The sequence below is a fragment of the Rana temporaria genome, chromosome 1 (assembly GCF_905171775.1).
Source record: "Rana temporaria chromosome 1, aRanTem1.1, whole genome shotgun sequence".
Taxonomy (NCBI): Eukaryota; Metazoa; Chordata; class Amphibia; order Anura; family Ranidae; genus Rana; species Rana temporaria.
In genome coordinates, this window is record NC_053489.1 from 207,495,007 (window position 1) to 207,510,299 (window position 15,293).

Here is a 15,293-nt window from a genome sequence, read left to right on the forward strand (position 1 = left end):
ATAGATGGCAAAGAAAGACTGTCATGAAGGTTCAACATATTTTTTTCTTGAAATGTGACTATGTATATATGTGGAGTTTTAAATAAAGCTTTAAAAAAAAAAAGGTTCTCCCAGGGTGAGGCTCGGCCATTGCACTCCGGCTGTGCTGACCCCTGCGATTTCCCCAAATTCGCAATTTCCCCTGATAAAAAAAAAAAAAGTTCTCTTACTCAACACAAAAATAGTTTTGCCTTCAGTTCTACTTTAAGATTTGGATGAATAATATAACAAAGATGTGCAGCATTTATTGTGTACAAGTTCAAACCAGTTAGTAAGAGGACATGTTCCGGACATTATTTTCCTGTCTTTTTTTATGTCCTATCAAAGCTGCATAGTGGTATGTTGTCGTAGGCATAGGTTTCATTGTTCTGTTGCAGTTCCTTGGCTGTACGTCGTGCTTCCCTGGCAATCCTCTGGAAGCGGCGCAAGGAGAAAATGACAAAAATCAAAAGGATGCCTTGAACTACTATGAAAATACAGAGGCAGAGCTGAGAAACCAGAGCAAGGTTACAGTACCAGTACTGACAGGTGGTCACAAGTTCATCCTCTGTCAGGTACATGATGACTCGTCCCTTCAGTGACTCTGGAGATTCACAGATGACATCTCGATATAGTGATCTCTTCTGCTGTGCTTGCAACCAGCTGCGCAGGTATAGGATGTCACAATCGCAGTGCCAGGGATTGTGTTTTAAGTGTACCTCCCTCAAATTGGGAAGACGGTCCAGGAGACCACTGGGGATGGAGTTTAGTTTGTTCTTGTCAAGACGGATCACCTCTGTGGAAGAGGAAAATGAGGCTGGAAGTGACTGGGTGTCAAGGTTAATAAAGCTGCAGTCCACAATTCCTGAACTACAGCGGCATGGAAGACATTCCGAGACCACATGAGACATAGAGGCCATCAGTAGTAACAAACAGGACCCAAGCTTCATGATTATGTCTGAAAAGATAAATATTTAAGTCAATAATAAACAAGAGTGCTTTCTATGTTAGAACAGAAAGCTATTTTTCAAGTACAACTCCAGCCTAACACTGACTACAGTGGGGATCGAAAGTTTGGGCACCCCAGGTAAAAATTGTATTAATGTGCATAATAAAGCCAAGGAAAGATGGAAAAGTCTCCAAAAGGCATCAAATTACAGATTAGACATTCTTATAATATGTCAAAAAAAGTTAGATTTTATTTCCATCATTTACACTTTCAAAATTACAGAAAACAAAAAAATGGTGTCTGCAAAAGTTTGGGCACCCTGCAGAATTTATAGCATGCACTGCCCCCTTTGCAAAGCTGAGACCTGCCAGTGTCATGGATTGTTCTCAATCATCGTCTGGGAAGACCAGGTGATGTCAATATCAAAGGATTTAAATGCCCAGACTCATCTGACCTTGCCCCAACAATCAGCACCATGGGTTCTTCTAAGCAGTTGTCTAGAAAACTGAAAGTGAAAATAGTTGACGCTCACAAAGCTGGAGAAGGCTATAAGAAGATAACAAAGTGTTTTCAGATGTCAATATCCTCTGTTCGGAATGTAATTAAGAAATGGCAGTCATCGTGAACAGTGGAAGTTAAAGCAAGATCTGGAAAACCAAGAAAAATATCAGACAGAACAGCTCGCAGGATTGTGAGAAAAGCAATTCAAAACCCACGTTTGACTGCACGATCCCTCCAGAAAGATCTGGCAGACACTGGAGTTGTGGTACACTATTCCACTATAGAGATACTAGTACAAATATGGTGTTCATGGAAGAGTCATCACAAGAAAACCTCTTCTACGTCCTCACCGCAAAAATCAGCGTTTGAACTTTGCAAATGAACATATAGACAAGCCTGATGCAGTTCTGTGGACCGATGAGGTTAAAATAGAACTTTTTGGTCGGAATGAGCAAAGGTACGTTTGGAGAAGAAAGGGCACAGAATTTAATGAAAAGAACCTCTGTCCAACTGTTAAGCATGGGGGTGGATCAATCATGCTTTGGGGTTGTATTGCAGCCAGTGGCACAGGGAACATTTCACGAGTAGAAGAAAAAATGGATTCAATACAATTTCAGCAAATTTTGGATGGTAACTTGCTGCCATCTGTGAAAAAGCTGAAGTTAAAGAGAGGATGCCTTCTACAAATGGATAATGATCCTAAACACACCTCAAAATCCACGGGGGATTACATCAAGAGGCGTTAATTGAAGGTTTTGCCATGGCCTTCACATTCTCCTGACCTCAACATAATTGAAAATCTATGGATAGACCTTAAAAGAGCAGTGCGTGACAGACAGCCCAGAAATCTCAAAGAACTGGAAGACTTTTGTAAGGAAAGATACCTCAAACAAGAATTGAAAGACTCTTGGCTGGCTACAAAAAGCGTTTACAAGCTGTGATACTTGCCAAAGGGGGCAGTACAAGATATTAACTCTGCAGGGTGCCCAAACTTTTGCAGACGCCATTTTTTTGTTTTCTGTAATTTTGAAAGTGTAAACGATGGAAATAAAATTTAACTTTTTTTGACATATTATTAGAGGGCCAGATTCACGTAGAATTCCGGCGGCGTAATGTATTGCATTTACGTTACACCGCCGCAAATTTTATGGGCAAGTGCTTGATTCACAAAGCACTTGCCTGTAAACTTGCGGTGGCGTAGCGTAAATCCGTCCGGCGCAAGCCCGCCTAATTCAAATGGGGCGTGTATCATTTAAATTAGGCGCGTTCCCGCGCCGAACGTACTGCGCATGCTCCGTTTTGAAATTTCCCGCCGTGCTTTGCGCGAAATGACGTCGCACCGACGTAATTTTTTGAACGTCTACGTCAGTTACGTCATTTCCTATTCACGGACGACTTACGCAAAAAAAAATTGAAATTCAACGCGGGAACGACGGCCATACTTAACATGGCAAGTCTAAAGATAGGCCACAAAATACCAGCTTTAACTATATGCCGGGAAAAGCCGACTAGCAACGACATAAGAGAATGCGACGGCCACGCGTACCTTCGTGAATCGCCGTAAACAGCTAATTAGCATACCCGACGCGGAAAACGACGCGAACTCCACCCAGCGGGCGCCAAAGTATTACACCTACGATCCGAAGGCGTACAAAGCCGTACGCCTGTTGGATCAAAGCCAGAAGCCGTCGTATCTTGGTTTGAGGATTCAAACTAAAGATACAACGCTGCAAATTTGAAAGTACGCCGGAGTATCAGCAGATACTCCGGCGTACTTCTTCTCTGAATCTGGCCCAGAATGTCTAATCTGTAATTTGATGCCTTTTGGAGATTTTTCCATCTTTGCTTGGCTTCGTTATGCACATTAATACAAATTTTTACCTGGGGTGCCCAAAACTTTCGATCCCCACTGTATACTTACAAATGTTCCTTCCCCAGGAGGGACATTCTCCCCTGCACTGGAGTCACAGTACCTAATTCTATCTATCTTCTACCTACAGGGTTTTTCAAAGCTCTGCGAGAACATCTCCTATGCATGGTTGATTTCCCTGTCACTGGCTATAGAATTATCTATAGTTAATTGTTTAGATATCAATAATCCCGCTCTTGATACCCTCAACTATTCGTTGGTTGAGATTTTATAGATAATTTACAGGTCACTCTTTAGCTATATTTAATTTTACAGATGTAAACAGTTATGTTCTTGAGGGTATTTAGGTGTTCGTTTATGAAACCGAAATGAGCTGCGATTCTCATGCTCGCAACTCATCTTAGATCATTATCGGTTTATGAAACTGAGATGATCAGCGGAGAACATGTTCTCCGCTGATCATCTCAGCACAAGAATCTGTCATTCACAGAAATGACCAGTTTATGAAGGTGTGATCTCAGCACCTTACTGGTGGAATTCTCCCTCCCATATTCTCCAGCCCAGAGGTGGAGGATCGAGGAGAGAAGAGAAAATCCCCAGACAACTGAGGAGGAAGGAGAAAGATTATTGACTTTTTGCTTCATCAATCAGAGCTCCCAAGACAGTTGGGGGTTGTTAGCTCTTGTGGTAGATACATTTTCTTGTAGTGAGTCCACACCAAACAGGCATATATCGTTAAGGGCGTGGTAGCCCACGTTTATTGAATGAGAAAAAACGAAATAAATGTCCACTCAGGAATCCCACGCAGGGGTTTAAACGACATTCAAAGATAAATGAAAATACCAGCCCACCTGGCTACTCTTGAACAGCACTGCTGCTATAGTTACTGGTATCTTAACCACTTGAGATCCGCGCTATAGACGAAAGACGTACACAGCGCGGCTCTCAAGTGCCGGGTGGACGTCTTTGGACGTCCTTTTGTTTACATTCCCTGTGCGCGCCGCTGGGGGCACGCAGCGGGAAAACACTGTGCCCAGCGCATCGCTGGGAACCTGATGCGTGTGCCTGGCGGGCGCGATGTCTGCCAGGTACCCGCGATCGGCGGTGACAGCAGGGACGTGGAGCTCTGCGTGTAAACACAGAGCTCCACGTCCTGTCAGGGAGAGAGGAGACCGATCTGTGTCCCTTGTACATAGAGACACAGCATCGGTCACCTCCCCCAGTCAGTCCCCTCCCCCCACACAGTTAGAACACACCCAGGATACACATTTAACCCCTTCCTCACCCCCTAGTGTTAACCCCTTCACTGCCAGTCACATTTATACAGTAATTAGTGCATTTTTATAGCACTGATCGCTGTATAAATGTGAATGGTCCCAAAAATGTGTCAAAAGTGTCCGATACGTCCGCCGCAATATCGCAGGCCTGACAAAAAAATCGCAGATCGCCGCCATTACTAGTAAAAAAAAAAAACATAAATCTATCCCCTATTTTGTAGGCGCTATAATTTTTGCACAAACCAATCAATATACGCTTATTGCGATTTTATTTTAACAAAAATATGTAGAAGAATACGTATCGGCCTAAACCGAGGGAAATTAAAAAAAAAAAAAATTGGGATATTATTATAACAAAAAGTAAAAAAGTAAAAAATCTTTTTTTTTTTTTCAAAATGTTCTGTCTTTTTTTGTTTATAGCGCAAAAAATAAAAATCGCAGAGATGATCAAATACCACCAAATGAAAGCTCTATTTGTGGGAAAAAAATGCGTCAGCACTGAAAGCTGAAAAATGGTCTGGGCACGAAGAGGGTTTAAGTGCCCAGTAATGAAGTGGTTAAACCACCAGATCTTCCAGTCTCAGTCATGGACGCACACAGCTTTGGGCTTCTTAAACGCACACAGCTTGAAGTCCCTTAATGCACACAGCTTTAGGCTCCTTGCCAGAGCAGTTTTCTCTGTTTCAAATCTACGTTCTGCAGCTCTGCAATCTGGCTATATGCAGACCCTGGGCCAGATCCTCATAGCGAGTACGCTGGCGTATCTACTGATACGCCGGCGTACTTTCAAATTACCCGCGTCGTATCTTTAGTTTGAATCCTCAAACCAAGATACAACGGCATCTGGGTTCGATCCGACAGGCGTATGGCTTCGTACGCCTTCGGATCGTAGGTGCAATACTTCGGCGTCCGCTGGGTGGAGTTCGCGTTATTTTCCGCGTCGGGTATGCAAATTAGCTTTTTCCAACGATCCACGAACGTACGCGCGGCCGTCGCATTCTCTTACGCCCTCTCTAGTCGGCTTTTTCCGGCGTATAGTTAAAGCTGCTATTTTGCGGCGTATAGATAGACTTTCCATGTTAAGTATGGCCGTCGTTCCCGCGTCGAAATTTGAATTTTTTTTTTTTGCGTAAGTCGTCCGTGAATAGGGATGGACGTAATTCATGTCTAAGTTTGCATGGCGGGAAATTTCGAAACGGAGCATGCGCAGTTCATTCGGCGCGGGGACGCGCTTCATTTAAATGAATCACGCCCCCTACCCGCCGATTAGAATTACGCGCCGAGAGATAGACTACGCAACCGTAACTTACAGCGCAAATTCTTTGTGGATTCAAAGAATGAAAAAGTAAGTTACAGCGGCGTAGCGCCTATCTAAATGTATGTGAATCTGCCCCCCCTGTGTCTATTTCAACAAGATTTCCATAGTCTAGCTCTGCCACAATATATACATACACACACACACACACACACACACACACACAAAGGTGCATCTCATAAAATTAGAATATCATCAAAAGTAAATTTATTTCAGTAATTCAATTTCAAAACTCATATATTTTATAGACGTGTTACACACAGGGGGATATATTTAATGCATTTATTTTAATTTTGATGATAATGGCTTACAGCTAGTGAAAACCCAAAATTCAGTATGTCAGAAAATTTGAATATTACATAAGACCAATAAAAAAAAAAAGATTTTTAATACAGAAATATTGGCTTACTGACAAGTAAGTCCATGTACAGGATAGTATGCACTCAATACTTGGTTGGGGCTCCTTTTGCATGAATTACTGCGTCAATGTGGTGTGGCATGGAGGCAATCAGCCTGTGGCACAGCTAAAGTGTTATGGAAGCCCAGGTTGCTTTGATAGCGGCCTTCAAGTCGTCTGCATTGTTGGGTCTGGGGTGTCTCATCTTCCTCTTGACAATACCCCACAGATTCACTATGGGGTTTAAGTCATGCATGTTTATTGGCCAATCAATCACACAATACCATGATGATTAAACCAGGTATTGGTACTTTTGGCAGTGTGGAAAGATGCCAAGTCCTGCTGGAAAATGAAATCAGCATCTTCATAAAGCTGGTCAGCAGAGAGAAGCATGAAGTGGTCTAGAATTTCCTGGTAAAGGGCTGCGCTGACTTTGGACTTGATAAAACACATTGGACAGACATTGGCAGATGATATGGCTCCCCAAATCATTACTGACTGTAGAAATGTTGCACTGCAATCCATGATCATGAAAAAAAAAAAGAAGAAATGCTTGAAATATATCACTCTGTGTGTAAGGTATCTATATATATTGCGCTAGATTCATAAAGCCCGCCGTAAGTTTGTGCGGGCGTAGCGTATCCAATTTACGCTACGCCTCCGCAACTTAGACGGGCAAGTGCAGTATTCACAAAGCACTTGCTCCTTAAGTTGCGGCGTAGCGTAAATCTGCTGGCGTAAGCACGCCGAATTCAAATTCTGAAGAGGTGGGCGTGTTTTATGTAAATAAAACATGACCCCATGTAAATGACGTCTTTAACGAACGGCGCATGCGCCGTTCGTGAAAGAATCCCAGTGCGCATGCTCGAAATTCCGCCGCAAATCGTCAATGCTTTCGACGTGGACGTAATTTACACAAAGCCCTATTCGCAAACGACGTAAACTACGCAAAATTTGAAGCTGAAGCGACGTCCATACTTAACATTGGTTGCTCCTTATATAGCAGGAGCAACGTTACGCCGGAAAAAGCCTTACGCAAACGACGTAAAAAATTCCGCCGGGCGCACGTACGTTTCTGAATCGGCGTATCCAGCTCATTTGCATATTCTACGCTGATATCGACGGAAGCGCCACCTAGCGGCCAGCGTAAATATGCAACTAAGATATGACGGTGTAAGAGACTTACGCCAGTCGGATCTTAGGCAAATTTCGACGTATCTTGCTTTCTGAATACAGAAAGAAGATACGCCGTCGCAGATTTGAATTTACGCGACGTATCAATAGATACGCCGGCGTAAATTCTCTCTGAATCTAGCCCACTGTATATATGTAAATTCACTGGTTTTCTGTTACTGTAATCTCACTATTTTTTTTTTTTTTTTTAAAAGCCTATGGCGTGTGAACACACCCAAAAAACTCCACCCGTTGTAGAAAAATGTGCACACACATAAAGAGTGTTCACAAAAACGTGCAGACGGGTGCAACGTCAAGTGGTCCTCCTGTGAAGAGGGACCCAAACCCTGATCCCCCGGGGCGTTAGGCTCCAGACGGGGACTGAGGTACTGTGGTCCGAGCAACCGAAGCCGACACGGACCCAACTTCCTCGGAGGGACTGCCGAAACAGAACCCTCCCAGTACTAGGTGGGGCTCCCCCGAAGGGAGACCCCATGAGAGCAGGCGAACTAAGCCAGAAGGCCATGTCCACCCACTCCCAAGACGTTCAGGGCTGGCCCGAGGACCCGCACCCTACTAATCACACAGTGACAAAACGTGCACAACAAAAAAAGACAAAAAAGTGACAAACACAGGCTTAAATAAAATAAAGTGGGGGAAGGGATAGTGGAGAGGAGAGTGAAAGAAGTGGCCATTGTGGTGAAACAATGACCAGGCCCTCCGGCCAGGAATAAAAAAATTCCTCCGGTCCTAGCCAAAAGGCCCGGCCCAGGAGGCAGGTGCTAAAAAAAGCGTGTATCTGGTGCAGTGACCGTGGTATCTTAAATCAATGTGTCCCTCACACACAGTGATCTTCAGATACCCCTGGACTGCCACTCCAGGGGCACATGCACCATAGGCTTTTCGTTCCATATCCGACCCCCCGACCGGCCAGTGCAGCCCTCCACCCCTACCAGCTAGAGAGCCCTTCAAGGTTTTCTTGGGGAGAACTGCCACTCAGATAACAGCCTCCACCAATACTAGCCCCTCCAGACCCTCCGTCAACCCAGCGGATTTGCATGGCTCTACCCCGTCATACCACAGGGCATTACCAGCTCCTCCAACCGGATCGCTGACAGAGATAGCACTTACACCAGCCAGCCAGAAGACCAGACTAGAACTCGGCAAAAAGACCAAGACCAAGCGCAGTACCCATCCTCACCAGGAGCACCCTTCCAGATGGCTCAGACTCAACCATGGGCCGGCCCCCAGTATTCTGTCGGGCAGCACAGCGTAGTCCCTGCTGAAACCATCCTTCCAGGTGCAATGACGTCATTGGATTGCATCCACCCTCCCCATGTAGGAGGTGCTTCAGCGCTCCGCTGACAACTGATAAGGACAGATACCACACCCAGTCCCAGCCAAAAGGCCGAGAAGCGGCAGGGAAGACAACCACGATCAGCACGGCCTAGAGTGTGCAATAGCCGTGCCTCGCCCTGGGAGAACCACCTTCATGATCATGGTGTCTCCCCTGCCAGGTAAGTATAATTCACTGGTTTTCTGTTACTGTAATCTCACTATGTCTTACGAGAATGCAGTAACAGAAGACGTCCTCCACAGTTTGTAGATACAAACTGTGGAGGACGTCTTCTGTTACTGCATTCTCGTGAGACATAGTGAGATTACAGTAACAGAAAACCAGTGAATTTACATATATACAGTGGGCTAGATTCAGAGAGAATTTACGCCAGCGTAAGTCGTTCACTCCTCGAAAGGAGAAATGAGCTACATGATTCATATAGAGGCACTCAGCCAGGCCTTTTGGCTAGGACCGGAGGAATTTTTTACTCCTGGCCGGAGGGCCTGATCATTGTTGAACACAATGACCACTTCTTTCACTCTCCTCTTCACTATCCCTTTCCCCCACTTTATTCAATTTAAGCCTATGTTTGTCACGTTTTTGTCTTATTTTTGTTTGTGCACGTTTTGTTCACTGTGAGATTATTAGGGTGCCGGTCCTCGGGCCAGCCCTGAACGTCTTGGGAGTAGGTGGACATAGCTTTCTGGCTTAGTTCACTTGCTCTCATGGGGTCTCCCTTCGGGGGAGCCCCACTTAGTACTGGGAGGGTTCTGTTTCGGCAGTCCCTCCGAGGAAGTTGGGTCCGTGTCGGCTTCGGTTGCTCGGACCACAGTACCTCAGTCCCCGTCTGGAGCCTAACGCCCCGGGGGATCAGGGTTTGGGTCCCTGTTCACAGGAGGACCACTTGACGTTGCACCCGTCTGCACGTTTTTGTGAACACTCTTTATGTGTGTGCACATTTTTTCTGCACCGGGTGGAGTTTTTGGGTGTGTTCACACGCCATAGGCTTTTCAAAAAAAAAACAGGCACTCAGAAGAGAGTGATCGGTAAGAATGGCCATGAACTCAACAGAGGAAATTTACCACTGCTTGATAAACGGACACCATAATGCGAATGTCTCCTTTGTTATTTTTTGGTATCCATCTGCAGACTGTGGGGGACCACAGCTTTGTATCTAATATGTTGCATTTTGCCAAGTTTTCTCTGTATTCTTTCTTTTAAAATAAAGGGAAAAAAAATATCAGAAAAAAAACAATGTTCCTTCCTTTTCTTGCTACCGATCCTTCCTAACCGGTTTTAAAAAAGGTGTATACTTATCTATTTTTGGTCTGCTTCCATCTGATCATGTGATTGGCAGCTCCGGCTCCCCTGTGTCAGAGTGGTTGCTGAAGAGAGGAGAGAAGGGAGTGCCAAGAAAATAGCTCGGCAATGGGAGTGTGGGTATTGCTCCTGGAATTTCAAGTCACTCTCTCCTCTACCCTGCAGCCACTTCTCGCTGACACAGGAGATCACGTGACCAGATTGGAGCATACTAAAAATAGGTACTTATACAATATACAGAGGTTAAGCAGAAAATAGTATGTGTGTGTGGAGGGGGGGGGGGGCAGGACTTTAGTTAGAAAATTAGGCTGACTCCTTTTGCAGGTATAGCTATGTAAAATATTTAAAATAAGTGCCTAGACTGTTTAACCACTTCAGTCCTGGAGGATTTGGGTGCCCAATTACCGGGCCATTTTTTGCGATTCGGCACTGCGTCACATTAACTGACGATTGCACGGTCGTGCAACGTTGCACCCTTTTCCCCCCCACAAATAGAGCTTTCTTTTAGTGGTATTTGACCACCTCTGCGGTTTTAATTTTTTGCGCTAAAAACAAAAAAAGAGCAACAATTTTGAAAAAAAAAACAATAATTTTTACTTTTTTGCTATAATAAATATCCCCCAAAATATATATATATATAAAAAAAAAATCTCCTCAGTTTAGGCCGATATGTATTCTTCTACATATTATTGGAAAAAAAATCGCAATAAGCGTATATTGACTGGTTTGCGCAAAAGTTATAGCGTCTACAAAATAGGGGATAGATTTATGGCATTTTTTATAATAATTATTTTTTACTAGTAATTTACTAGGCGATCTGCAATTTTTATCGTGACTGCGACATTATGGCAGACACATCGGACACTTTTGACGCTATTTTGGGACCATTGTCATTTATACAGCGATCAGTGCTATAAAAATGCACTGATTACTGCGTAAATGACACTGGCAAGGAAGGGGTTAACCACTAGGGGACGAGGAAGGGGTTAATTGTGTCCTAGGGTGTGATACAGCTACAATCATTTGCCTACTGGTCAGCAAGTGGTTAAAATCCAGTAATACTCTGTTTCACTGTTGCACATAATCAGTTGCTTTCTATTTTTAATCAATGTGCCGAATTTGTAGAGGCCAATCTGCTGACAGCCTAAAAATTTTGTGCTGTTGAGGGGCTCTGGGCTTCAGCAAAACAGCAGCCTCCTGCATACAGAAACAGTAACAATGCTGGAAGCAATTTACAACACAAACTCATTTTGGTAACATAATTATTATTGTGGAATGTATGTTCCTTGCTAAAGAACATTATTTAAGTTGTTATGGGTAAAGTTCCGCTTTAGGCATAGTTAAGCTAGCCATAGATGGTTTAAAATTTGGCCAGTTCAGCAGCGACCAGTTGAATTTCAGTTCATGTGTGGCCACTGTGGATGAACAGCAGTGGAGTCACTAGGGTTGGTGTCACCTGGTGCCGTAAAACATAGGGTCACCCCCCACCCACCAACGTTGGACATTTTAGTCGACTATAATCTACTGGAGATTTAGTCGACTAAATTTGACTAAAACTAAAACAATTGCAGAAGACTAAAATGGGACTAAATGCCATTTTAGTCCTAAGACTAAAGCCCCATACACACTATCAGTTTTCCGGCAGGTTTTTCTCTTCAGATTTACCAAAACCATGTAGTGCAAGGGCCTGCCTGATTGAATACAAATTGAAACTCTTATGCCGCGTACAGACGGTCATTTTTTGTGATGAAATAAAATGACATTTTTAAAAATGTCATTTAAAATGATCGTGTGTGGGCAAAATGTCATTTTATGTCTTCTGAAAAATGACAAAAAAAAAATTCGAACATGCTCGAATTTTTTATGTCATTTTTGAAAATGTCATTTTTTGTGTCATAAAAAATGATCGTGTGTGGACAAAAATTACGTTTTAAACCCGCACATGCCCAGAAGCAAGTTTTGAGACGGGAGGTAAAACTACCATTCATAATGGAGTAAGCACATTCATCACGCTGTAACAGACAAAAAAGCACGAAACGTCTTTTACTAACAAGTAACCAGCTAAAAGCAGCCTCAAGGCGAATAGAACTTCCCCTTTAGAGTGCCATCGCTTTGTTCATCATTTTTCAAAATGATGGTGTGTATGCTACATCGTTTTTGAAAATGAAGTTTCAAAAATGTCGTTTTTTTTCATCACTTCAAACTTCATTTTTTTTCCATCGCAAAAAATGACCGTCTGTATGCGGCATTAAGGTTTGACCTCAAATTAGATGGTTTTGGTAAACCTGAAGAGAAAAACCTGCAGGAAAACTGATAGTGTGTATGGGGCTTTAGACTAAAACTAAATAAAAAATTTGCTGCCAAAATTAACACTGGTGCAGACCCCCACCTCGGCATAAACCACCCCCCCCCCATCAGTGCAGACCCCCCTTAGAATAAACCACCCCCCTCTTTACGGCTTGTTTACGGCTGAAGAGTTTAAACCACTTCTCTTCTAATTTTAGTGCATGTCTTTTTAAATTCCCTTTTGCAGAAAAGTTTTATCCCTATTTGTACATTGAAATCATATCCCCTCTCAAGCGTCTCTTCTCCAGAGAGAATAAGTTCAGTGCTTGTAACCATTCCTCATAACTAATGTCCTCCAGTCCCTTTATTTGCTTTGTTGCCCTTCTCTGGACTCTCTCCAGATCCTTCCGCAGGTGCCGTATAGCGCCGACTCGACGTTCGGCTTCTTTCGGCAACTCATGACGCTCCTTATGCGACGGGGGGGGTAGTTTTTGTCATCACGTCAATCACTAACTGCTGCATAGGAACGCCCACTCCCGCGGGATTCACTACCCGGAAGCCGGCTAAGAAAATAGCTTTACAAGGTATGTACAGCAAAAAAAAAAAAAAAGATCTGCATACTGTCAATGTCGGTAGTGAGCTGAATGTAATGTTAGAATTTTTTTTAGGGTGAACCCCCGCTTTAAAGCCCAATTAACATCTTGCAAAAAACTGCACCCATTGTTCCTGAGTTCACCAAAATAATAGGCATTAAATCTCTTACTGGTTATCTCAGTGCAAGAATGCCCCATGGCCAGTTATCAATCTAGTCCCCTGCCGCTAGCCAGCAGTTTATGAACACTGCTGTCTATGCGAGAACTGCGATCTTACTGTAGCAGTCCAACACCCCCTGCTGAGTCAGACCAATAGCTCTGCAATCAGCAAGATGCATGGACAGAGTAGTGGGTTCAGAAAGTTCAAAGCTTACATGAAAAACCCTTAAAGTTAAACTGTGGCGGCCTCACACAAAACTATGTAGCATTAAAGCAGGTACCCTGCAGTGCTGCATTGTACTTTTAGTGCTCCAACCCACTACCCCTTTATTAAAAGCTTCCTGGTATAAAGGCCAATATGAACACTCCCCTCCACAGAAGTAAAAGGTACTAGGGTACTGTGCGCCATTGCAGCTGGGGGGGGGGGGGTTACTATGCTGTGTGAGACCCTGGGTTATTTTAATGCAAAATAAATATGTAAAATTAAAAAAATATCTCTTGTTTATGTCAAACAATCTAATTTCAACACTTCCTAAAACTCAACAAAAATACCATTTATTTTGTTTAACACACAAGGTTGGTGTTTTTTCTATTTGGTTCAATCTGCCAAATATGGAATGAAAACTCTATACTTCCTTAAATAGACTTGATATTACCAAAAGTATTGGTACGCCTGCCCTTACACGCACATGAACTTTACATGGCATTCCAGTCTTATTCTGTAGGGTTCAATATAGAGTTGGCCCACCCTTTGCAGCTATAACAGCTTTAACTCTTCTGGGAAGGCTGTCCACAAGGTTTAGGAGTGTGTCTATGGGAATGTTTGACCATTCTTTCAGACGCGCAATTGTGAGGTCAGGCACTGGTGTTGGACGAGGAGGCCTGGCTCGCAGTCTCTGCTCGAATTAATCCCAAAGATGTTCTGTTGGGTCGAGGTCAGGATAGTCAAGTTCCTCCACCCCAAACTTGCTCATCCATGTTTTTATGGACCTTTGTGCACTGGTGCGCAGTCATGTTCGAGCAGAAAGGGGCCATATAGAGTTATGCTTGTGAATTAAACCTAAATCATTTTAAGACGTGATAGGTGTGTTGTTTCTATTCCACCATATTCTGCATTTGTGTTGTTAGTATACATCTCTGAGAGATGGTTAGATTATATTAAAAGACAAATGACTACACTTTGTTAACAGGTTTCGCAAAAAAATCTATAATAATGTAAATTACCAAATGATATTTCTTTATTAAACCCATTAGACTATGAAATAATTGACAATAGCAATGAGACTTACCCCTACACAGGCAGATCTTCCAGTCCCAGGGACCCAGTCACGGAGCTGGCGATGACGCTGGTAAACCAATGCTAAATGATAACAGCAGAATGTCACAGAATGATAAGAACATAGAAATGTCTAAGAGAAGACAAAGCAGGAAACCAAGCTTAACTCTTTGTTGCAAAAGACACACCCATACTGCACGTCACAGCATATCCAACAAGGTTGTAGATGATATTCCACACGTAGGACATTGGTCACAAGGATACATTAAATAAATAAGTCTATAAATATATAAGTATATCATCAAGGATTCTTTATGCCTAGAGTCCAGTGTGGTAACTCATTACATGCCCTGTATCATCAGAGAGCTCACCAATCATCCATCATTGGTAATATCTTTACACACACAGTATATACATTCGTCATTTTCAGTATAGTTGTGTGAATATGGTTATTTTATTATGTAATTATTTACTGTATTATTTAAACTTTGTTACAAAGGGTGTTATCATTATATCCATATACGCAAATATTTCAAAAGTAACTAATTAATTGGTGGACCACCTAAGACCAGTTGAGTTGACTAACATGCAGTTGGCTATTTTCACATTTGCTTCATTTGACTTCAAATTACATTTGACTTCAAATCTATTTTTTTTCCACAGGTTCAGAATAGTCTTATCCATATACTTCATGCTAAAGATTTGGGTTTAGTTTGGTCAGCCATTTGAAGAAAAGAACAATCATTCCTGATGTTGTGAACACTCAGGCCCGGATTCACGTAGAATCGCGTATCTTTGTGCGGGCGTAACGTATCCTATT

The 15,293-nt window shown here is 43.0% G+C and overlaps 1 protein-coding gene and 1 non-coding gene across 2 annotated transcripts; both read right to left on the reverse strand.

Moving 5' to 3' along the window:
- Nucleotides 1-249: 249 nt before the first annotated feature.
- GP1BB (glycoprotein Ib platelet subunit beta) lies at nt 250-15,287 on the reverse strand. Its single transcript, XM_040348159.1, has 2 exons — nt 14,487-15,287; nt 250-976 (listed from the first exon to the last, which is right to left on the reverse strand). The coding sequence occupies exon 2, from the start codon at nt 966-968 to the stop codon at nt 351-353; it is 618 nt and encodes a 205-aa protein (XP_040204093.1). The 5' UTR covers nt 969-976; nt 14,487-15,287; the 3' UTR covers nt 250-350.
- On the reverse strand, nt 8,867-9,025 carry LOC120925677. The gene has a single exon (XR_005746892.1). It is a non-coding gene; the product is annotated as a U1 spliceosomal RNA (small nuclear RNA).
- Nucleotides 15,288-15,293: the final 6 nt, after the last annotated feature.

Excerpts from the sequence above, each read along its gene's own strand:
- GP1BB (XM_040348159.1), bottom strand. The coding sequence starts at position 968 with ATGAAGCTTGGGTCCTGTTTGTTACTACTGATGGCCTCTATGTCTCAT.